The 25,791-nt window shown below is 37.9% G+C and overlaps 1 protein-coding gene and 1 long non-coding RNA gene across 2 annotated transcripts; both read right to left on the bottom strand.

The window, feature by feature from the left end:
* Nucleotides 1-16,444: 16,444 nt before the first annotated feature.
* On the bottom strand, nt 16,445-18,409 carry LOC145156404 (uncharacterized). Its single transcript, XR_013736671.1, has 2 exons — nt 18,261-18,409; nt 16,445-17,644 (listed from the first exon to the last, which is right to left on the bottom strand). It is a non-coding gene; the product is annotated as an uncharacterized LOC145156404 (long non-coding RNA).
* Nucleotides 18,410-21,574: 3,165 nt separating this feature from the next.
* LOC145156403 (uncharacterized) lies at nt 21,575-23,217 on the bottom strand. Its single transcript, XM_079075798.1, has 2 exons — nt 23,106-23,217; nt 21,575-22,694 (listed from the first exon to the last, which is right to left on the bottom strand). Exon 2 carries the CDS (start codon nt 22,653-22,655, stop codon nt 21,615-21,617), a length of 1,041 nt encoding a protein of 346 aa, XP_078931924.1. The 5' UTR covers nt 22,656-22,694; nt 23,106-23,217; the 3' UTR covers nt 21,575-21,614.
* Nucleotides 23,218-25,791: the final 2,574 nt, after the last annotated feature.

Raw genomic sequence — 25,791 nt, 5'->3', positions numbered from 1 at the left:
TTAATTGTAATATACATGTTTTCATTCTTTCCTTCAGCAGAATGTATGCATTTGGATATACTCCCACAAAAGTGTGTTTATAAAAAAGGCGTGTAATGTGTATGAGATATCTTGCAATTGTTTTACATTTAGTACTCATGGACTATGTTCTTACTTTTATTTATTCTAACTACAACAAAAATTTTACAAATACTAAATCATCCATCTTTTCTAAACTTAAAGTTGGATAAAAATAAGGGTGGCTAATAAAGATTGTTATTTCTTTGCCTTGGTAAAATGAATCAAACGTCACCATGCACATAGAGTAAGAGAATAAAAAGTTCTAACAAATTAACTAAAAAAAAATTAGTCAATTAGTGGTTGCTTTAATTTTTTTCGAAAATAATTAAGCAAACTTTAATACAAATCCTTTACATTTTATATTGAGCATATCTAAATAAAACAAATCTATAAAAATAACGAAAAATATATTTACGTAACTTTGTAAAAGTTTAATGTGTAGTTTTTTCCGTAATGACATGTACTATTAATCAATCATTTCTTTTTGAATTTTAAATTACAAAGTTTATAATATATTTCAAACTGTTCATTTCCTTTCTCGATAATATAAATGACAAAGGCACAACAACTATTCATTTCCTTTCTCGATAATAACAAAATTTATTTCTTAATATCATCTAAATAAATCTTGGTAATATAAAAAAATTAATGGCCCTTTTCATTTTAACAGTGAATTACATAAATGATCCTTGTAATATAACAAAATAACAAATTCAATTACACTTTTTACTTTGTTACATAGTTGGTTTTTAACTTTTTATAATTTTATTTTGTTGTAGTTTTTCTTTGTACTACTAAATGTAACTGTTAGAAATTTTCTTTTCTTTTTTTTTTTTTTTTTTTTTTTTTTGCTAAATACATATACGTATTTGTTTATATTTGTTTTAAAATTTAAATAGGTAAAAATTAAAGTCAGCTCAATATACAATGTGATATTTAGATAGATAAAATATTTGTTAAATACGTAAGTTTGAGTAAACTATGATAAAATAGTTGTTAAACTTTTTTATATTTGACGCAAAACAACACCTTAAATTACTAAAATTAATTAAACGCTAATGATATTTTTTAATTTGATGCGTGCTATTTAGAACATACCATAACTCTGAAAGAAAATTAATCGACAATCAAAAACTATTAACCGAAAAAGTAATTGTTTTATGGAAAATATTTTTCGGAATGAAACCAACTTTCGTCGCTGCATGTATAACAACAAAATGGACTTAAAATATTAAAATATAACAACAAAATAACTAATCTTTTATAAAAATTGCATACAGATATAGTTTTATCTAAAATATATGGAGTAAAAACCGTATGGATAAAAAATACTTTAAAAATAGATAGACAATTTACAGGGTTTATTTTGAAAATACATACATTAAAATACTCGATTTTTAGATTGTGCTGTCAAAGCGTGTCTTGGTTCGTACAAAAAAAAAATAATGTTTTTTTAAAACAAATCGTTTTTCGATATTTTTTCCAGTTTCATTTTTTGCACACATCTACCAGATAATCATATATTAAGTACCAAAAAAATTGATGACACCCGAAAAGAAACTATTCGTTGTCCGTCATATTATGTAGTTATGCACATTACTAGAGACAATTCACCGCCAACCGCGACGATGCACCTTGCTAGAATCTATTTGCCAAAAGGAACAATCTACACCAAACAATCTATAATAGACCGAAATGAACTATCTTGCACCAAAAACAAATTAATCACTGCAAGGAAACTATCCGTTGGAAGGAACTATCTGCGCCGCTGCATCGCGCGAGTATCTTACTAGTATATATATATATATATATATATATATATATATATATATATATATATATATATATATATATATATATATATATGGAAAAGTGAATAGCGGACTGTAATATACCCTAGGGTGGCAATCCCAACCCAACCTAATAAATAGTAGGTTATGTTCACATTTTGAACCCATTTAATTAAATGAGTTAATCCGTGAAACCCGTTTAGTTAAAAGGATTGGGGTAGGGTTGAAATTCGTAACTTGTTTACAATCCCGTTTAAAATTTTTAAATATTTATTTAATATTATTATTCAATTGATCATTATATTTTATTATCTTTTATTTATCAAAAACTATGGGTCAGCAACCATTATTGGAATTCGAGTTGGTAAAAGTGATAGTCGAGTTGCGTATAATTTAGAAATTAAATATTCATAATGTTATGGTTGTAAAAACTTATTTGTGTTTTTGTTATAGACCTATAAAGTTATTGTTTTATAATTTTCAAACCTGAACAATTATTATAGCTTTTAAATTGTATGTAATTTTTTTATGCAATTTTTTGATTTTTAAGGAGTTTTTTTTTGTTAAATTTTAAATAGGTCAAGTTAGGTTTAACATGTTTAGTAAATAGGTTGGGTTGAATAAACAATAAGCAGGTCAATCCGATTTCAACCTATTTACAAAAAAGGTTGGGTTGGGTTGGGAATTCTCAACCCGTTTCCTAAACAGGTTGGGTTATGTAGTCATTTTCAATCCATTTAATTAAACAAGTCAACCCATTTATCACCCAACCCAACCCATCATGGCAGCTCATTCAACCATTCAACTAGGTATTCCACATATTTTTACTAAAACTACTTGATGCAAGACTCATTCAAATTGGGTTGACTGATTCAAATTGCATTCCCCATTTTCCTTAATCAAATCCAACACTACACCAACATTCATCTCTACTTAATCGTTCGTTGATTTTTTTGGCCTTCGACCAGCTATCGCTAATATTCATCACCCTCTGCTAGAGCAACCCTAATCAAACTCTACCTTAGCAATGATTACAAGCATTTATCACCACCATCACCATCTATGCTTAGGTTTACCTCATCCCCTTTCATCATTTTCATCACTTTTGGTTCTTTCTCTTCAATCCATTTCCTCTCCTTTTTCCATTCAAAACCCACATCTGGAGGTTAACGGCCGATGAGTTTCTATAGGAGCCACCTCAATCCATAGGTTAAATACCTAAAACCAAATCAATCTCTTCACATCACTAAACGAGCCTCTTCCTTCTACACATCGTAGTTGCATGTCATGTCATATCTCCTCCTTTCAAAGACACATGTTCAGATGTATGTTTTAGCTCCTTGTAATTATTGATTTTAGGATTTTGATGTTAGTTGAATCGTCTTTGTTAAATCAATTTCAAATCGACATTTACACTTGCATATGTGTATGACTATTAGGATATTGAATATGACTAGGTTTAAGATTTGCTATAGATCCAAATTGAAATACAAATCTTGATACATCTGGCTCTCTTCTACTGTTAGCAGTCAAATTCAACTTTATACCATAAATTCAAATATGGCAATATGTTTTTGTTTCTTCTTACACCGGATAAAACTAACTATAAATATTTGTATTGTTAAGCTCATTTGGTTGGTGGTGTGATAACATATATTTTAAAGAGAACAAGTAAATCGAAGAGATATCACAAACTAACCTAACACTAGCATCACATTGGCAAGAACATATCTATGCCATAATATCCTTATTTCCTAATTTCAAAGTGCCTTACATCTTCATAATGATTTTGATGACTACCATGAGGTAAATTTCTATTAATACTCTTAAACGTTTGCTGGTTTTTGTTCTACGTACCTTTTCTATAAAATGATTCTCAAATACCATCATTATCTTTTGGATGTTATTCCTTTTCACCATGTATGTTTAATGGTTACCTATTTTGCATTTTTGGGATTTAAAGACCTGTTGTTGCTTGAGTTTGCTGATCAGGTTTGGTTCTTTATGTAATTTCTTTTAATATGTGGTCCTCTCTCGATATATAAAAACCGTAAACTTACTCAACACCATCTTATAATTTTTTTTTGGTATTTTAGTATGATTTCATTCAAAATGTATGGTAAAATCCTCAAATGTATGGTAAAATCCTCATATGTTCTGGGGTGGAGGACGTCATGTCAAGTATCACAACACATGCAGTATAGTAATCAAAGTATAACAACCATTGCATTAATAATATAAGTTTTTATATAGGTTACATTTAGCAATAACATCAAAAGTAGATATAGAGAATAACATAAGGTGCAGCTCGGTACAAGGCTGACTTCGCAAAAGCTCCCGGAGTGTACCTGTCTACTGGCGACCTGAGAATACAAGTTATTTTGAAAGAGTTTATCAGCATTTTAATGTTGGTGAGTTCATAAGTATTTTAATGACATTGATATAAATACATGTTTTTCCTCAAAATAATCTCGTTAGATGATGGTGATAAAAGTTTATAGAGTATTTGAATTCCTTCTAGAAAATCCTATATCTTCTAAATAAAGTAGTCTTCTACCAAGACTCGACTGTTTCATGTTTAAAAGAATGAGGTTCTCTACTAAAAGCAGTCTTCTATCGAGACCCGACTGTTTTGTGTTTAAAGGAAATGAGTAGTCTTCTACCAAGACCCGACTGTTTTGTGTTTAAAGGAAATGAGCAGTCTTCTACCAAGACCCAACTGTTTTGTGTTTAAAGAGCATTTTTCCCAAATGTTACTATCGTTATCTAAGTATAGTTTTACATTATCGTTTTATGTCAAAACGTTATAAGTTTAATGTATTAGGGAAAATATTATTGTAACACCCAAATTTTCAAAACAATTTTTCACATTTTATAAAACACGTTTTCATTCATAATCGTTATAAAAATACCATTGTATCACATAACATCATATCCCAAGATCATGATAAAATCTCCCCGCGTGTGTACTGATCAAGCCGGCGCCTTCCCGCGATCCTCGCTGGTACCTGAGACACATAACACAACACTGTAAGCATAAATGCTTAGTGAGTTCCCCAAAATACCACACATAACACATATTAGCCACTCGAGACTATAACTCTGTTTGACACTCTGGTCAAAGTGTCTATGTGGGACCCCCCCAGTCCCATAACTCTGTGGGCCCTCTGGCCCTAACTCTATGGGTCCTCTGACCCTAACTCTGTGGACCTTCCGGTCCTAACTCTGAAAACTCTGTAACATACATAGCATATAACACATAGAAATCACATCATGCAAAAGCATACACAATACTCTGTCTCATAGCTCTAATTACCACTCTAGGTAAAGTATAGTGAGAAGACTCACCTCGGGTAACTCGGTAAAGCTCGAACTCTGTAAAGTCGGGTCTAGCCTCCGCCTAATCATATGAAATAAACACTCTGAATCAATACATCTCTCAAGGCTAGACTATTCCTACTCTTAGTACTCTCAGAAGGGTAAAAGACCATTTTACCCCTCTCATGGCTCAAAGACCCTAACGTTGACCAAACCCTAAAAGTCAATAAAAGTCAACGGTCCAACTTTTGACCCGACTCGCCGAGTGCACAAATGTGACTCGGCGAGTTCAGTCGTGAACTCAAGTCCTCTATTCCCCCTCTGACTCACTGAGTCATTCCCCCAACTCGGCAAGTCACTCACTGAGTGATTCACGGGCCCTTGGACTCGGCGAGTTCATGTCATGCACCAACTCAAATGACCTCCTGAGGTCAGATCTGTTCCTCTAATCCATAGATCTGGCCTTCCCAACCACTATAATCACGTAAAGTCTCGATCTTGATGCACAAGCAACATTTATATGACCATATATGATGATTTAGCCCCAAATACCTTAACCCAAGGCCATGACCTCTATTGTTCTTCATAAAGCTTGATGAATAAGGCTCTCTGGACCTCTATGGATCCAGATCCAAAGCCTTATCACCAGAAGGGGCTATTTGGACATCAAATCTAACCAACAAAGGGTCTAAGAAACCCTAAATCCATATGATCATCATAAGAACAGAAGGAGAGTCGAATTACTACCTCAAATGTGAAGATCTTAGCTCCAAATCCACAGAATAGCAACCTCCTATGCTTCCTCTTGGCTAGTACCTCCTTCTTCTTGCTAAACAACACTTCCAAGGTCAAGAATGGCTTCCTTTCTCTCTCAAAACGCTCAAGCACTCTAGGGTTTCTCTCTATGGTCTGGTGGCCGCCATTGAAGGCCATAAGGGCCTTTAAATAGGTCCCAAACCCAAGAAATTAGGGTTTCATTAAACAGCGTGGACTCGCCGAGTCCACGTATGGACTCGCCGAGTCCGGTCATTAACCCGGATGGAGATTCGCGACTCTACTCGGCGAGTCTGAGCGCCTACTCGCCGAGTCTCTCTCCAAAACTCAATAAAATACATAATTTAAGATACCTGGGAATCCGGATGTTACAATTCTCCCCCACTAGAATCAGACTTCGCCCTCGAAGTCTCACTCCACAAATAACTCTGGATACTGCTCGCACATCTCTAACTCCGGCTCCCAGGTCATTTCAGAACCTTTCCGATGTTGCCACTGGACTTGAACCAATGACACCTCCTTGTTTCTCAAAGTCTTGATCCTTCGATCCACAATCGCAACCGGTCTCTCAACATAATTCAGGCTCGCATCTACCTGAATGTCCTCTAACGGAACCACTGCCGACTCATCAGCGATACACTTCCTCAACTGAGACACGTGGAAGGTATCGTGAATCTGGCTCAACTCCGTAGGTAGCTCCAAACGATACGCTACCCTACCCACCCTGGCAGTCACCCTGAAAGGACCAATATACCGAGGTCCCAACTTACCCCTCTTCCTGAATCGGATCACCCCCTTCCAAGGAGATACCTTCAGGAGTACTAAATCGCCAACCTGGAACTCAAGCTCCGAGCGACGTCTGTCCGCATAACTCTTCTGGCGGCTCTGAGCGGTCAACAACCTCTGTCTGACCTGCTGAATCTGCTCAGTCGTCTGGAGTACTATCTCTGTACTACCCATCACACGCTGCCCGACCTCACCCCAGCAAATAGGAGTCCGACACCTCCTCCCATACAACAGCTCAAAGGGTGGCATACCGATGCTCGAATGATGGCTGTTGTTATAGGAAAACTCAGCCAAGGGCAAGTATGTGTCCCAACTCCCTCCGAAATCCAACACACATGCCCGAAGCATGTCCTCGAACGTCTGAATCGTCCGCTCACTCTGCCCATCTGTCTGGGGGTGGTATGCAGTACTAAAATGCAGCCTCGTACCCAACTCCTCATGAAACTTCTTCCAGAATCTGGAAGTGAAACGCACATCTCGATCTGAGACGATCGAGATCGGCACTCCATGCCGTGATACCACCTCCCTCACGTACAACTCTGCCAACCTCTCAGCGGAGGAGCTCTCACTGATAGCAAGGAAGTGAGCGCTCTTCGTCAACCTGTCCACAATCACCCAAATTGCATCGACGCCCCTCGCAGTCCTTGGCAATTTGGTGATAAAATCCATGGTAATCTGTTCCCACTTCCACTCGGGAACCTCTAACGGCTGCAACTTACCATGCGGCCTCTGGTGCTCGGCCTTAACCCTGCGACAGGTCAAGCACCTCTCAACAACCCATGCTACATCCCTCTTCATATAGGGCTACTAATAATCTCTTCTCAGGTCCAAATACATCTTAGTGGCCCCGGGATGGATCGAAAACCTAGATCGGTGTGCCTCCTCCATCAATATGGTACGTGCCCCACCCACAAATGGCACCCAGATCCGACCCTGGAAGGTCATAAGCCCTCTGCTATCGGTAACAAACTCTGATACATATCCGATAACCCGCTCTCTCTTGCGGTTCTCCGGTCTCACGGCCTCAGCCTGGGCCCCTCGGATGGTGTCCAACACCGGAGTCTCACTGTCAATCTCATACAAACGTCCCGTATCAGGGCGCTCTCCGCCCTACGACTCAGGGCATCGGCTACAACGTTAGCCTTGCCCGGGTGGTACAGGATCTCACAATCGTAATCCTTTACCACGTCCAACCATCTCCTCTGGCGCATATTCAGGTTGGGTTGATCCATCAAGTACTTCAAGCTCTTGTGGTCCGTGTATATGGTACACCGAACCCCATACAGATAGTGACGCCAGATCTTGAGGGCGAACACTACAGCCCCCAACTCCAGATCGTGGGTGGGATACCTCGTCTCGTGAGGCTTCAGCTGCCTCGATGCGTATACTATCACATGCCCTCTCTGCATCAGCACCGCTCCCAGCCCCGATATCGATGCGTCACAATACACCACAAAGTCCTCCATCCCCTCCGGAAGGGCTAACACTGGGGCTTCGCACAGTCTCTGGCGAAGTGTCTCGAATGAGGCCTGCTGCTCTGGTCCCCATGAAAAAGCAACACCCTTCCGGGTCAACCTGGTGAGTGGCACGGCGATCTTGGAGAAATCCTTGATAAATCTCCGATAATAGCCAGCCAACCCTAAGAAACTCCTGATCTCGGTGGGGGATCTCGGCACCTCCCAACTCATAACTGCCTCAATCTTGGCCGGGTCGACCAATATCCCATTCTGGTTAACGAGGTGCCCTAGGAACTAGACCTCTCGTAACCAGAAATCAATATCCTCATCTCGTACTCTCATCTGATGATATCCAGACCTCAAGTCGATCTTGGAAAACCAAGACGCTCCATTCAACTGATCAATAAGTCGTCGATCCTCGGTAAGGGGTAACGGTTCTTGACCGTCAGTTTGTTCAGCTCCCGGTAATCAATGCACATCCGGTGTGAACCATCCTTTTTCTTGACAAAAAGGATCAGCGCTCCCCACGGTGAGCTACTCGGCCGTATAAACCCCTTCCCCAGCAGCTCCTGAAGCTGCGAGGATAACTCCTGCATCTCTGGTGGCGCAAGGCGATAGGGCGCCTTGGCGATAGGCGCTGCCCCCGGAACCAAATCAATACGGAACTCTACCTGCCTCTCGGGAGGCACACCCGGCAACTCCTCGGGGAAAACATCCGGGAACTCGCGCACTATCGGGACCTCACCGATCGACCTCGGTCTCTCTGCATCTACTCTCGTATCCACCACATAAGCCACAAACCCACTACAGCCCTGCTGTAAACTCTGCCTCGCTCTAGCGGCCGAACAAAATGCTGACCCAGAACGGGAACCCTCGCCGTACACCGTAAGTACTCCCCCACTAGGGTAGCGTATCGTCATCAACTGTCGCTGACAGTCAATCACAGCTCCGAAACGGCTCAACCAATCCATGCCCACTATGACACATACGTCCCCCATAGCAATTGGGACCAGATCTATCGGAAACTCGACACCGAAGATCTTGAGTACACATCCTCGAATCACATCAGTAGCATACACCGCTCGCTCGTCAGCTATGGAAACTCGTAGAGGTCGACTCAACGCCTCACGCTGGGTACTGATGTGCTGACTAAACGCTAGTGACACAAAAGACCGATTCGCACCCGAGTCAAATAACACCAAGGCAGGTACAGAACACACAAGAAATGTACCAGCTACTACATCGGGTGCTGCGCGGACCTCCTCCGTTGTCAACTGGAAGGCTCTCCCGCGGGCCTTCGGCGCCTCGGCCTTCGCCGGCCGACTCTCTGTAGCTCGAACAGCAGCAGGGGCAGATCCCTGAGAAGCTCCCTGAGCTGACCCTCGTAACTGCGGACACTCGGCCTTCCGGTGTCCGGTCTGGTTTCAGTGAAAACAGACTGCAAACCCCTTGGGGCAATCCTTGGCCATATGCCCCTCCTTGCCACATTTGTAGCAAGACCCTGCTCTGCACACTCCATCATGACTCTTTCCGCACTTGCCACAAGTGCGGCCCCTCTGGCTCCCTGATCTCGAATCAGCGGGCTTGGCCCGCTTGGCTGCCGACTGAGACTGTGCCGGTCGCCGATCCCTACCCTGAGACTCCGCCTCCTCCCTAGCCTGAGTCTCCAGCTCTATCTCCCTCTTCCGGGCATTTGCCTGAAGCTTGGAAAATGTCCGGTACGTCGAGTTCGCCACGAACTCTCGTATATCCCTCCTCAAAATGCTCAGATATCGGCTCATACGTGCCTGCTCGGAGGATACGTGCTCTGGGCAGAACATCGCCCGCTCATGGAACATCCTGGTGATCACTGTAACAGACTCTGTACCCTGCTTAAGGGTCAAAAACTCCTGGGCCAAACGCTCCCTCTCTACCGGGGGAACGTACTCTTCTCGGAACATAGCAGTGAACCTCTCCCAGGTCACTGCAACAAGCTCAGTAGGCGAATAGTGCGCCGTCACAAACTTCCACCAGTCCTTCGCTCCCAAGCGAAGCTGGTTCAACGCGAACCAGACTCTCAAATTCTCTGGAGATGAGCAAGTAAAGAAACATCCCTCAATGTCTGATATCCACCTCATCGCTGCAATCGGGTCCTGGGTCCCATCAAACTACGGTGGTTTTGTGTTGCTGAACTCACGAAACAGCAACGCATCACCACCCTGCGGCCTAGTCGCAGCTATAGCTGCAGTGGCCGCAGCAACCGCAGCCTCAGAAAGAGCAGCGTATCTCTCGTCAAATGTCTCTATCAGTGTGGTCTTGATAGACCCGAACATCTCTGGTATCTCTGCCCTGATGGCCGCAGCCACCTCCTCATGAATGATCCTACGGATCTCCTCATCACTAGTACCGCTGCTCTCTGGTGTGTGGCGTGTCCCAACCATGATGTCTCTGAAATACAACATAATAAATATCAGGGACTCGCTGGAGTATACTCGCACTCGATAACTCCACCCTACTTGCTCCTTAGTACCCAATGGATTCTTACTTAGGGTGCGCACTGCTCCGGTGTCTTCAGTAGTACGGGCCCTATACTACCGTCCACACCGCATCAGCATCCACTCTAAGTCCTCCTCCTTGGATCCCAAGTCCCAAGTACTCTACTCTCTTTAACCATATGCTACTCACTAGCGGCTCTCTCATAAACTCCTCGCTGCTATCTAAACACTCTCAAGTATCCCTAGCAGCAAAACTCCTAGACTAGGGCATCACATATCAGGCCACTCTAGTCCTAAGAATGCCTAGTCTACTCTAGCATGCATAGCATAACTCATCATATATCATAACATAATATATCTCATAACACTAATTACAAGGGTATTTTGGGAAATCACCGTTCGGGCGCTGGCTGATCGTACACACGGCTCTGCTCTGTTTATCTCAAAACTCTTTTTACTCTTTTAAAAAGTTTTTAGTCATCAAAATTTCTCTCAAATCCTCAGTTTGAGTTCAGATACGCCCGAAGATGAATCCGAATCCCTCAAACCAAGGCTCTGATACCAACTTGTAACACCCAAATTTTCAAAACAATTTTTCACATTTTATAAAACACATTTTCATTCATAATCGTTATAAAAACACCATTGTATCACATAACATCATATCCCAAGATCATAATAAAATCTTCCTGCGTGTGTACTGATCAAGCCGGCGCCTTCCCGCGATCCTCGCTGGTACCTGAGACACATAACACAACACTGTAAGCATAAATGCTTAGTGAGTTCCCCAAAATACCACACATAACACATATTAGCCACTCGAGACTATAACTCTGTTTGACACTCTGGTCAAAGTGTCTATGTGGGACCCCCCAGTCCCATAACTCTGTGGGCCCTCTGGCCCTAACTCTATGGGTCCTCTGACCCTAACTCTGTGGACCTTCCGGTCCTAACTCTGAAAACTCTGTAACATACATAGCATATAACACATAGAAATCACATCATGCAAAAGCATACACAATACTCTGTCTCATAGCTCTAATTACCACTCTAGGTAAAGTATAGTGGGAAGACTCACCTCGGGTAACTCGGTAAAGCTCGAACTCTGTAAAGTCGGGTCTAGCCTCCGCCTAATCATATGAAATAAACACTCTGAATCAATACATCTCTCAAGGCTAGACTATTCCTCCTCTTAGTACTCTCAGAAGGGTAAAAGACCATTTTACCCCTCTCATGGCTCAAAGACCCTAACGTTGACCAAACCCTAAAAGTCAATAAAAGTCAACGGTCCAACTTTTGACCCGACTCGCCGAGTGCACAAATGTGACTCGGCGAGTTCAGTCGTGAACTCGAGTCCTCTATTCCCCCTCTGACTCACTGAGTCATTCCCCCAACTCGGCAAGTCACTCACTGAGTGATTCACGGGAAACCCTAACCCTACTCGCCGAGTCTGCCCTTGGACTCGGCGAGTTCATGTCATGCACCAACTCAAATGACCTCCTGAGGTCAGATCTGTTCCTCTAATCCATAGATCTGGCCTTCCCAACCACTATAATCACGTAAAGTCTCGATCTTGATGCACAAGCAACATTTATATGACCATATATGATGATTTAGCCCCAAATACCTTAACCCAAGGCCATGACCTCTATTGTTCTTCATAAAGCTTGATGAATAAGGCTCTCTGGACCTCTATGGATCCAGATCCAAAGCCTTATCACCAGAAGGGGCTATTTGGACATCAAATCTAACCAACAAAGGGTCTAAGAAACCCTAAATCCATATGATCATCATAAGAACAGAAGGAGAGTCGAATTACTACCTCAAATGTGAAGATCTTAGCTCCAAATCCACAGAATAGCAACCTCCTATGCTTCCTCTTGGCTAGTACCTCCTTCTTCTTGCTAAACAACACTTCCAAGGTCAAGAATGGCTTCCTTTCTCTCTCAAAACGCTCAAGCACTCTAGGGTTTCTCTCTATGATCTGGTGGCCGCCATTGAAGGCCATAAGGGCCTTTAAATAGGTCCCAAACCCAAGAAATTAGGGTTTCATTAAACAGCGTGGACTCGCCGAGTCCACGTATGGACTCGCCGAGTCCGGTCATTAACCCGGATGGAGATTCACGACTCTACTCGGCGAGTCTGAGCGCCTACTCGCCGAGTCTCTCTCCAAAACTCAATAAAATACATAATTTAAGATACCTGGGAATCCGGATGTTACAATTATAGTACTGTAGTTTTATATGTAGAAACTACCGTGATACTAATTACCTTAAGGCCATGAATTATAAGGTAAATGTGAAGATACTCGTAACCATACTGATTGACGGATGTAAACACGACGACCTGCTGGCGTCAGAATAGATGTGACATTTGTCACCCCTTGGCTTGGTCTGCCGGGACTGTAGCTAGCAGTCAGGATGTGGGATGGTGTGTCCCATATAGATCTATACACACAATGCCCGCTCTCCCTCCAGGAGACTCTGGTTACCAACTCGACAACGGTGAAATCCGCATCATGAGGATGTATCTCGTGTTTTGATTTCTATATACGTTTCTTTTTACTAAAAGTATATGTTTTAGAATATTGATTTAGCTAGTTTCTCCTCATAAAAGTTATTGTTGATCTCTAAACTATACCTATTATAGTTTACTTGAGAGGTTATCTAGGTACCTTTGCTACCCAAAGGCGTTGAACTGGAGTAAGAGTTTTAATATCTAAACAGATATACATAATATATAACTAGGACTTCAACGACACTCGGACAGATAACCGGATACTCTAAGTCCACAACCAAACAAGGAACATGAATTAAAGCGGGCTATCAGTCCTAAGTCCTTCAAACCCTGCTTATATAACTATATCTATATAGACATGAATCTAACAAGAATATAGGTTTAAAAGACTTTGATATAAGTCATAAATCGGATGTAACATCCTTCACTCGAGCGGCATTTAATCGTGATAAGCAGATTAATAAGGGATCACCTCATAACATGTTAATATTGCATGAATTTTCCAAGGCTTGCAAAAGGGACAACCCACATGCTAATAAGTTTGCCAAAGGGAGACAGACGAAACTATACAAGATAGTTCAATAGGGCCAGGAACAATATTATGGTGCAACAAAAGACAACCAACAGTATCATTGTCAACTAAGGAAATAAAGTACAAAGCAACGGCTGCAATAACTTAGGAAAAACAAAGCATGTAGCTGAGAGATAGTTATAAAGGAAGATATTGAGATGCGACATATAAAGACTGATGATCAAGTAGCATATGAAGCTCACAAAGGGTTGAGTGCTGGAAAATATGAGGGGTTTCGTTGTTAGGTCAATATGGTACAAAGAATGGGGGCTAGTGTTGAAGGGGAGTGCTAAAAGGTCATCACTAGCCCAGTAGAACCAATATTATTATCTAGAAGAAGTTAGCTTGTTGCAGAATGCTCTGGAAGATTCTAGAGCATTATGGAAGACTCTAGAATACATCAAAAGACTCTAGAATACTCTAGAACGACATGGAAGACCCTGGAAGGTTTAGGAACATCCTAGAAGACATTAGGAAGTCATAGACTTCTCTAGAACATGGTAGAACATTCTAGAAATATATGGAAGCTTATAGAGTATGATATATGGTTCTAGAATTATCTAGAAAGTAGTAACTGTATACTAGTATCTAGAAACTTCCTTAGAGGCATATAACTAGGTGTGTAGCTCATTTGCTCCAAACAATCCCAACATCCAAGTATCCAAGAAACACTCAAAGAAATCAAAGTGTAGTAGTCTCTCAAAGTGTAAGTTCTTCTTAAGTGGTCTTAATAAAAGTATTATTGTTTCCCATATAAAGACTCGTGTTCAACAGATGATGGGTGGAGAGGATCACCGACGTGCAATGATGGCGGAAGGAAGGGAGAAGTGAAGAAATTTGGGGCCTTTTTTATTTTATTTATTTATTAATAATACATTCTTATCCATTTTTGGTAAATAGATTTATAAAAACCGGTAAATATTTTTTTAAACTATAATGCTGATGTTAAAAACTCTAGAAAATTGTTTCAAAGACTTCTTTATATTATTAAGCTAATTTGAAGTTTACAACATAACTTGCTAACATAGCAAAATGTTACAAAACTTTTAAAACTTTAATATTTGTATGATATTTACTTATGTTAACGTAGAAAGATCAAACCTGTACAAGAATAAGTGATGCAGAAGAAACACTATATTAAACTCTTGATAACTTTGAAATCTTCAATATGTTGTAATATCTTCATTCGCCTACAATTACCAGATTCTTCAAAAATCCATCGTGTCTTCCACATTTCACTCCTAAAACGTGCTATTGGAAATCACGAGGCCAAACCATCCCTTCCCTCAGGCTTGAAATGGACCTAACCAACAACCCTAACCCACTTAAGGATTTGGCTACAAGCACAATCAACAAAAAAGGATTCCCAAGTTGAATAATGGCTTGTTCAATGGGACAACCAAACCGTTTCAAAAGAAACCGAGCAGGACACTTTCATTATACATGCATCTTTCCGTAGCTTTAGGCTTAGGACAAGCCAAATCTTCAACACGCCGGCATTGATAAAGAACAGACATTTACTTCTACCTAGCCCATTGTGCCCAAGCCTTGGAAGGTTTATTCTCACAAAAAGAAAGTGAATAAGTAGCTGGATAGGTGTTGGGCGATGATGAAATTTGTTATTACATCATTTTTTGAGAGTATTATATGTTGTGGTGAATGTACGAATAATGATTACGTTAGAGAGATAATATTTTTATGATATGAAGGATCGACTAATCATTAACTTGGGTAGGAGGGGTAACCATTAGTTCCCTTCTCTAAAATGCCGGTTTGTAATTCGCACTTTTATACAAGAAATTATAAAGCATTCAACCTTGAATTTGTTCTTGTTTATTTGATCAGTTTGCTATCTTTCTGTTATTCTTCCTGTCAAACAATATTAAGGGTTCATTTATTTTTTGTAATCAATTCGAAAAGAGATTAATGAGAGAAAATAATAATTGTTCAGTTGAATGCAAAAACAATTACTATTACTTTTGTTATTTTAGGTTAAATAAATAAAACCATGACTTTATCATTAATAAAATGAGAATTGAAAATAGAGACTTTCCTAATATTTCCCATTAAATACATATAAAAGAAAATTGTTATTTTTTCTTAATTTCTACTATTCGGGGTCTCATTTTTGTAACCAAGCGGATCAACAATCTGCTTTATTAATTCGTTTTATGTCCAAACAATCCAAAAAGTCTAAATATCCAAACGGTATAATACTATAATCAAATCAAAAAGTGAACAACCCTTTCTGTCATAGACAAAGAAATACGGGTAAATTGCAAGTTCTTGTGTTTACATGTAGATTACATGAACAGAGAGAGCCATCATGTTAATACTTTTAATTTTGTTGGTCCAAATAGCCGCGATGTTACATTCTTCAATGATATGAGCTTGAACTTGTGCACATTTATTAATCAATATAGAAAATTGGATTTGAGCACCAAAATAGTATCTACTTTTACACTTATCTTCAAATTCTCCTATAAGTTATAATTGACCATGGTGCATTAATAATCTCAGGGGCTCTAAAAGTGAAGAGAATTTTAGCAGGTACCAAAGGAAATGACTATAATACTGCACCGATAAAAAGGCGCCATCATCTCAATCATAAAAAGGCTAAGAGATAAAATCAAAAATTGGATATGAATTAAGCCATATGCATTAGCCACACATTTCAAAGCAAAGGACTACAGCATATCACATAAAAGGGAGATAGATATAAATGATAGTTGTGCCCCTGATAATGAGAACATAAATTGCAAAATCCAAATTCACCACCAATGGTTCCTGACATATGCAAAAATAAGAGAGATAATAAGTCATGATGACTCATCTAAGAGATTGACATTCAAACATTCATGAGGGAAATACCACCCGTCGTTTGCAGGAAAAACCCTGACATGTCCACCTTCATTAGCAACATAATTTCTCGGGTACTGTGACCAAGGCTCAGCCCACAACTCTGGTTTCACAGCAGCACTATGACCCGCTTGGCTGATAAAGAAACCATGTTTGTTTCCTGTATCTTGAAAAGGCACCCATTCCATTTCACCAAAGTCTAGTTTATAAACATTGAAGTCGTCTTTGAATAATCCTTCCTTCAAAAACATGTAAAGGTTTTCACCACAACATACAAGTTGCAGGGAAAATATGTTCCGATCATACAGAAGATTGTTGGTTTCCAGTATTGTCACTGTCACTCTGAGCTCAGGATTGAATGTGAGTTCACATAAATGATAATTCTTATAGTTTAAAGTATATATCTTCCCCTTAGAAACATGTAAATCCTTATAAAAGGTGAAGTCGAAAGTGGAGACACAATTCCATGCTCCCTCATCCTCTATAGAAAACCATATTTGCTTCTTGGCTAACATAACAAACACCAATTTAGATATTGAAGGTGAAAATACAAGGACAGAAGCAATGCCTGATACATAATCAGTCTCCCAAGGGGCAGGAGGGAAAAAAGTTCATGACTAGTGAATGGATTCACAAGCCGGAAGTCCTTGGTTTTTATCCTGAACAAGATCAAGTAACCACAAGTAAATCCACAACAGTACATTCCAGCAGAATGCGTTAGTGTGGTTTTGAACTTTCTTCGTTCATGGTCCTCTAGGCAGCATTGCCAATCCTTATTAATACTATCAGAGATATTCATCAGCATTGGTGGTTTGGATGCCATAAAACTTTTCCTGTTACTGAGTGCTACTGATCTCCATGACTTGCAGACACCACTAAAAGCAACAAAATCGATGACCCCCAGTTTCATCATAACTAATAAAAGCATGTCATGATTGAGGTATGACCAAAATCGCACATCATCAGTCTTGATAGTCTTGCTGTTAGATGCATCATCATCATTATGGTTTCTAGTCTCTCTCCTTGTCATATCCATTCCTAAGCTTGCAAAAGACAAAATAAACATTCTTGGTAAAATGCAAACTGCACGTAGTCTTACAACGCTTGTAAACAGAAAAAGAGAAAACAATCACAAAAATGAACAGGATCCGCAAGTGATAACAAACACAAATAAAACAAGCACAAAAATGAACAGGATCCGCAAGTAATAACAAACACAAAATAATTACAGACTACATCATATACAATGTAATTAGCAGTTCTACAATGATAAATGCTCTTAACAAGAAAGGGTAGATCAGCTATTCAGCCACATGGTAAAAATGTTCCTTTATGAACCAAAAAGAAGGTTCTGACTACAGCGATATCTTTCTTTACCCTAAGGCTTTTTCCTGTGTTTATGCTTCTTGTAATCCGAAGCAACAATACCAAATTCAAACAAACCCTATATCACTTATAAGAAACACTATATCAATTATCCAACTATCATAAGACATCATATATAATCAAAAAAACTTAAAAGACCAAATAATCACACAATCAAAACATTTCAGGTAACATGAATACTTATCACAACAAACGAAACTCAAATTAGTAAACAGTTCAAAATGCATTTCATGAAACACATAAAGATAACCAAATCGTCTAAACTAACCTGACTGACGCCCGATCAAATAAACTCCGATTTGAAAGAGAATCAAAAGATCCAGGGTGAGGGTGAGATAGCGTGGCAAAAGGGAATAGCGAATACCGCACGAATGTTTTGGGAGTTCGTGTGCTAGGCTCTTTTAATTTTGTCTGCGAATTTTGTGTTCGTTAAATTAAACTGAACTAAGGAGTAAATTACATATAAGGAGTAAATTACATATTTGATCCCATGGCTTTCCAAATTTCACAACTTTGGTCCTACTATTGGACTTTGACTTGGTTTGGACTTGTGGTCCATAGTCCTAAAAAAATCATCTTACCCTTTTTAATATTTTTTATTATAAGCCATAAAAACTGTTTTTCCGTTCTTTTTTTTTTGTCTGTGACATTAATCATTTTCATCGGTCGTCATACAATATCACTCACGTTTTACTCACGTTTTACAATATCACCTCCACCAAACCACGCACACCTATCTTATGTTATCTTCACGGAGAGGAGACGGAAGGTACCTGCCAAAAAGGAATGTAGAGGCAATAGGGGAATAAGTATTTGAATTATCTGGGCATTTTCTTTTAAATTTATTTCTCCCGGGAGCATCTGATTCTCAATAAATATACTCAATTATAGTTATATTATTCATATAAAGTTGTTCATTTTTTTTATAGACATTGCATTTGGAGCAATATAGATTGAGTTGTTTATTATAGCATCCTATTTTGAAGTACATTGCTACTTTTCTCTAAAGTTTTAATTGAAGTATAGTATTTGCAAAAAAAAAAACAAACAAACAAACAAACAAACTACCAGATGATTTTAGTTTTTATCTTATTTACTAAGAGATTGTATACTCTAATTTTTAAAATAATAATAATAGTAATAGATTAACACAAATGAAACCACACAAAAAATCTATTGAAGCTTTGTTATTCAATACCTTCTTTAAAACATCAGATGTCAAAGGAAAAAAAAAAAAAAAAAAAGAATTGTTATCACCGACTTGGTAGCTTCTTGATTATGAGAGTGTATCAAAAAGCTATTTGTCATGTATAACTAAATTACATATAAAATGACCGTACCATCATGTTAAAAATGACATAGCAACAAAAACACTTGGCACAAAATCCTAAAGAAATCATCGTTTTAGATAAATGTATTGAAAGTGCAATATGATTTTGAATAAAATGATTTCGAAAACCATAAAAAGATGAAACTTTCAGTTATTCATATAGACAATCTCACCTGTGAAATCAAGACTAAGTAGTTAAACCATTCAGGCACCAATATCATAGGAGCAATATCATAATACTCGACACAAAATAGCATGTTCTTCCCACAAATATAAACACTTCTTTCATATATTTAAACCATTTAGACATCATATCATAATACTCAATAATCACAAAATCCACAATATATAACCCTTCTTAAATTTAACAAAAGCATTCGAATATTATACTTTAATAAAAAGTTATCATCTTGAAGTGACTGGCTTGCAACTGCATCAGGCTCCACCTCATATGCCTGCAAAGAGTAAATTTCATCTCATCATTTATTTGATACAACACTTTATTCAGACATAACTTAACGAACAGAAAAGGAAACAAAGTTTTACTCTTATTAGACACCCTAGTTATAACTCTAATGTTCCTTGCTTGTTTCATATGATAAGAATTTGTTTTCCCGAAATTAGAACAAATGAATTTAAAACATAACCAAATTTTGTTTTTTTTGGAAAACTTGAGTAATTTGCCTACATAAAAATGACAGCTAACACTAAGTATCAATAAGGGCAAAAGCGTCAAAGATGTTGATTTTCAACTTTAAAGTAGGCTTATGGGTAAACACGGTTGAAACATCAAATACGTTGGCCAAATAAAAAATGGAAAACTACAAAAAGAATATCATTTTACTTTGAGAAATTTTCCGGTTAACTACTTATATTTTATTTTTTCCAATTAAATCAAGAACATTCGATATTTTCCCAAATTAAAATTTGTAACCAGAGGTCAAAATTGAAACTTGATGTTAAACTGGTTAATGTAAAAAATCACCAGCGAGTGGTTGAGGTGCCCCAAAAACACAACAAATTAATCGGGAACAACCCCAATATGGACAAGATAAACACTATTTCTATTTTTGAAAAAAATGGACAACACAACTGCAAAAATAAGCTTAATTAAGGTATGAGATATAAACGTTAATTGGTACACAAAAATAGGCTAATTAAGGAATATCTATATAGGTTACGAAAGCTTGACCAAGATACATTATTTTTGTTATCCTTTATCATGGCATATACTCTAGTAACCACGACGTGTCAAGGGCATTACCTCACGTTCAGTCTGTTGTTTAAATCAAGATATCCCTTCGTTTTCGAAAGTACGTCCAGATAATTTGATAACAACCATAGCTATGAGCAAGTTTGTACACATACTTATGCATGGAACTCAAGTACTCAACATACTTTTCTCTTTTCAAATCATAAACTGTATAAAAGAACATGTCAATTCAATTCTTAAGGACAAGTCAGCACATTTAAACACTATTAACGATGGTTACACAAATAAGTAGGCACTCCTTGATATATCAAGACACAGTTGTATGTTTGTGACCAATATTCAAAAAATTAACGAATACTACGAGATAGTTTTGAGTTGAAGGACCACATACATTCAAGATGAGAGACCAAAGCATAGATTCAATAGTTCCTTTCGGAAAATAAAAAAAAAAAAAAAAAAAAAAAAAAAAAAAAAGGCATTTTAACAGACAACCTAACTCCCATGCATAAAAAGAACATACATACAAAGCAAAATTAGGCCAAAAGTCTTAAAACACTTAAAGTCCTCAACCAAGAACACAAAGAAACACCAAAATGATCGGATGACACTAAAACTATTGTTAGTGACTGTCACCTAAAATCACTAACAAGTAGCTTGTCATACAAGGAAACTTTCTTGTTGCAAAATATAGTTGTTCAGCCTCTTCGGACTCTAATAAGCTATAGCTGAACCACAATGACAAAATCACAAAAATGGCATTCTAGTGAAGGGACATGGTATTGATGGCATTCACCATATGGTATGTTAATAATCTCTAGGATTTTCAGCAGGTATCAGAAAAAAGGACTATAACACCCCATCCATAAAAAGGCACCATCATCTCAATCATAAAAAGGCTAAAAGATAAAACCAAAAACAATGTATGAGTTAAACAAGATGCATTAGCCACACATTTCAAAGCAAAGGGCACCAGATCACATAAAAGATATGAATGTGTACTTGATAACAAAAACACAAATTGCAAAAACCAAATGTACCAACATATGCAAAGATCAATAGATCATAAGAGTGGTAAAAAGTCATGACTCGTCTAAGAGATTAACATTCAAACATTCATGCGGGAAATACCACCCCTCACTTTCAGGAAAATATCTACCATGTCCACCTCCATTACCAACATCATATCTTGGGTAGTGTGACCAAGGGTCAGCCCACAACTCTGGTTTTACAGCATCAATATGATCAAAAACGTAGCCCACAAAGAAACCATGTTCCTCTCCTGTATCTTGAAAAGGCACCCATTCCATTTCACCAAAGTCTAGTTTATAAACATTGATCACATCATCACATATTGAGCAATCCATCATATAAAGGTTTTCACCACAACTTCCAAGCTGCGGGAAAAATAGATCCTTATCTAACACAAGATGCTTGGTTTTGAGTAACGTCACTTTGGGCTCAAGATTGAGTGTGAGTTCACATAAATGATAATTCTTATAGTTTAAAGTATATATCTTCCCCTTAAAAACATGTAGATCCTTATAAAACTGAAAGTCAAAAGTGGAGACACAATTCCATGCTCCCTCATCCGCTATAGAAAAGCATATTTGCTCCTTGGCTAAGATAACAAACACCAATTTAGATATTGAAGGTGAAAATACAAGAACGGAAGTGAAGCCTAATACATAATTAAACTCCCAAGGGGCAGGAGGGAAAAAAAGTTCATGTCTAGTGATTGGATTCACAAGCCAGAAGTCCTTATTGGTTTTAATCCTCAACAAGATCAAGTAACCACAAGTAAATCCACAATTGCACATTCCAGTAGAATGCGTTAGTGTGGTTTTGAACTTTCTTCGTTCATGGTCCTCTAGGCAGAATTGCCAATCCTTATTAACACTATCAGAGATATTCATCAGCATTGGTGGTTTGGAAACCATAAATCTTCTCCAGTTACCGAGTGCTACAGATCTCCATGACTTGCAAACTCCACTGAATGCAACAAAATCAACAACTCCCAGTTTCATCATAACTAACGAAAGCACATCATGGTTGAGATACGACCAAGGTCCCACATCATCAGTTTTGATAGTCATACTGCTAGATTCATCATCATAACTCATGATTATGGTTTCTACTCAGTCTCCTTGTCGTAGCCACTCCTACACTTGCAATAGACAAAACAGACATTGTTGGTAAATGAAAATTTCCACATAATATAAGATTGGTAAACAGAAAAAAGGATAAAAACAAGCAAAGGGATGAACAGTATATACAATCTGATTAGCTGTTCTACAAGAAAGGGTATATCAGCCTTATGGTAAAAATGTTCGTTTATGAACCAACAAAAAATGTTATGTCGATGCCTTCTGTAATCAGAACCACATGAAGCTAAAACATCAATTATCCAACAATCATAACCCATATTGATCAAAAAAGCTTAAAAACCAAATGATCATCAAAACAATTCAAGTAACATGGACACTCAACACAACAAACGAAATTCAAATTGGTTAACGATACAGAATGTATTTCATGAAACATAAAAAGATAATCAAATCAACTAAACCAACCTAAGTGACGTTTCCCAATCAAATGAACTCCGATTTGCCAAAAAAATCAACAGAACTAGGGTTAAAACTTAGATGCGTGATAAAGGAAACAGAGTCCCTTTCGAAAACAAAGGGAAACAGCGAATGAACCGAGCGAATGGTTTGGGGTTTGTGTGCCAGGGATGTTTTTGTATGCGAATTTTGTCTTTGGTATACTAAACTAAGGAGTAAATTAATCATTTAGTCCCCCTATGATTTTCCCTAATTCATAACTTTGGTCCTTATATTGGACTTTATTAATTATTTAGTCCCCATATGATTTAACCTAATTCATAACTTTGGTCCTTATATTGGACTTTGACTTGTCTGTCCTTGTATTTGTTGCACTTGTGGTCCCTGATCCATAGGAAAAGATCATCTTACCCTTTTTAATATTTTGTTTCTTTTTTCCTTTTACCTATTTACATATTCTAATAATAAAAAAAGAGAGATCAAATATTATCTTATTTTTTTTCCTACTTATCCTCCTACTCATACAATTGTCAAAATCAATTTAAAAGATTAAGCAAAATTATTATTAGATTTCACATGTCATCATTTTATATGAGTAGTAAGAAGATATTTAATTTTTCATAAAAAAAAAATAGAAAAACCCACCCGACCTCGCAAAAAAAATCATCAGCTTTTAACTCCTCTCCTTGCTATCGGGTCTTTGACAAACAAAAACCTCACTCATCACGAGAGAGAGAGAGAGAGAGAGAGAGAGAGAGAGAGAGAGACGAGGCAAACAAAGACCATGCTCGTTGATGACAAGCAAAATGACTAAGATTTGGAATGAATTCGAGGCAAACTTTAATCTCCCCATAGAATTCATCATTTATCACCATATTGGGTGGTGTTGGTGAGATATTTCCTTCCATGAATAATGTATCTCAAGTGTAATTATGCATTCATAACTAACATCAAAGCTTAAGGCATGCAAAATGTTTTTATTATGTAATTAGCCTGGTTCACAAGATCACATTTAGAACCAATATCACCATTATTTTATCTTGTTCATGTTGTCTCATACCAAACGCAAGTTAAAAGAGACTTGTTATGTAATGTCTAAGCATGTATCCCATACCAAATGCTACCATACGTCTTTGTTTGGGATTATTTATAAGGTGTCTTCAAGAGATGAATGCTCTTAACAAAGAAAGGGTATATCAACCTCATGGTAAAAATGTTCGTTTATGAACTAACAAAAAACGTTATGTTGATGCCTCTTTTTTTTTCTTAAACGGCTGCAAATTTTATAGACACGCTCTAGCGAATTGCTAAAGAGAAATAAAAATACATTTACAAGGGGCAAATCATCAAAGCATTCCAATTTATATCAAAATTGGAAGCTCGGTTATACAACAAAGAAAAAGTGTAAAGAATAATAGAATAAAAAATGGAGTTCTTGCTCATTCGAGTTGTGTCTCCTTCAAAGACTTGCGAGTTTCGAAATCTCCAAATCATCCATGTAGTAGCCACAATAACCTCCAATTTAACATTTGGCAAAGCCTTCATATGTCGATGCCTTCTTGTAAACATAATCTTACAAGTTCGTTTATGAACTAACAAAAAACGTTATGTTGGCTTCGTCCACCCATAAGGATTACAACGATGTTCTTCTTATTTCGATGAAACAAAATAAAGGGTTCTTATTATTTTCATAATCAACAAGAAAAGAGGTTAAGGAGCAAAAGAAAAATTGTTGGGTTAAATGCAAGAAATCCTATGACTTTTGTCATTTTATGTTAAAAGAAACCACAAGTTATTATCATTAATAAACGACAAAATTGCAAATGTGGTCCTTGTGGTTTGTTGAAAGTTGTCAGGTTTGTCCAAAAAGTTTTGGATTAGCACTACTAGTCTAAAAAGTTACTTTTCTTGCGGTTCTGGTCCAAATTTTTTTTGAAAAGAAAATAAAATGACGATTATGCCCTTGATGTTTTATTTTTTTGATTTATGTTATTTACTTTTCAACTTTTCTAATTAAAAAAAAAACAAAAAAAATTATATCTACCCTCCTACTAATCCACCCAACCACCTCACTCTTTAATAAATTGACCACTTTGACTCCTGTCACGACCATCACTACCTATCAGACCACCACCATCTTACCAGAACTGCCATTATCGCTAGAGCACCACCATCTTGACGTTTTCAGGAGCAACACCTTCTCCCCGGATCGTGAAAGATGAAGAAATATTGTTCTAGATTTTGTAACAAGGAGGTTGGTGACGAAAGAGGTTTGACGATGTAGATTTGAATCCGACGAATAACACATACCGAAGATGGCAACCGTTAACCAATATTATAACTCAAAAACCCTAGCATTATCTAGCGTCGTAACTTGACAAACATGGTGAAACCCTAACATTATCTGGCGTTGTGTCGTCACCGCCTCTTCAAACTCATTGTCTGCGCAAAACACCGGTGGTGATCAATAGGTGGGGGTAGGGAAGTGAAGGCCACTGCTCTGACGATCGTCCAGTAGTGAAGGCAACAGAGATGAAAGGGAAGAAGGTATAGGTGTTGAAAGATATGGGTTGAGTAGGTGGGATACGGATCAGATGGTTTCTTTTTGTCTTTTTTTTTTTTTAAATTAGAAAAATGTTAAAGTGATTAAAAATATGGAAAAAGAAAATACGAAGGGAAAATCTGTCATTTTAAA

Source organism: Lactuca virosa, chromosome 2, assembly GCF_052849685.1.
Source record: "Lactuca virosa cultivar CGN04683 chromosome 2, Lactuca_virosa_CGN04683_v6, whole genome shotgun sequence".
Taxonomy (NCBI): domain Eukaryota; kingdom Viridiplantae; phylum Streptophyta; class Magnoliopsida; order Asterales; family Asteraceae; genus Lactuca; species Lactuca virosa.
Note: the sequence above shows the minus strand (reverse complement) of the source record. Positions and strands in the feature narration are given on the sequence as shown.

Bases quoted from the DNA above. Each gene is read 5' to 3' on its own strand.
- LOC145156403 (XM_079075798.1), bottom strand. From the start codon at position 22,655: ATGAGTTATGATGATGAATCTAGCAGTATGACTATCAAAACTGATGAT.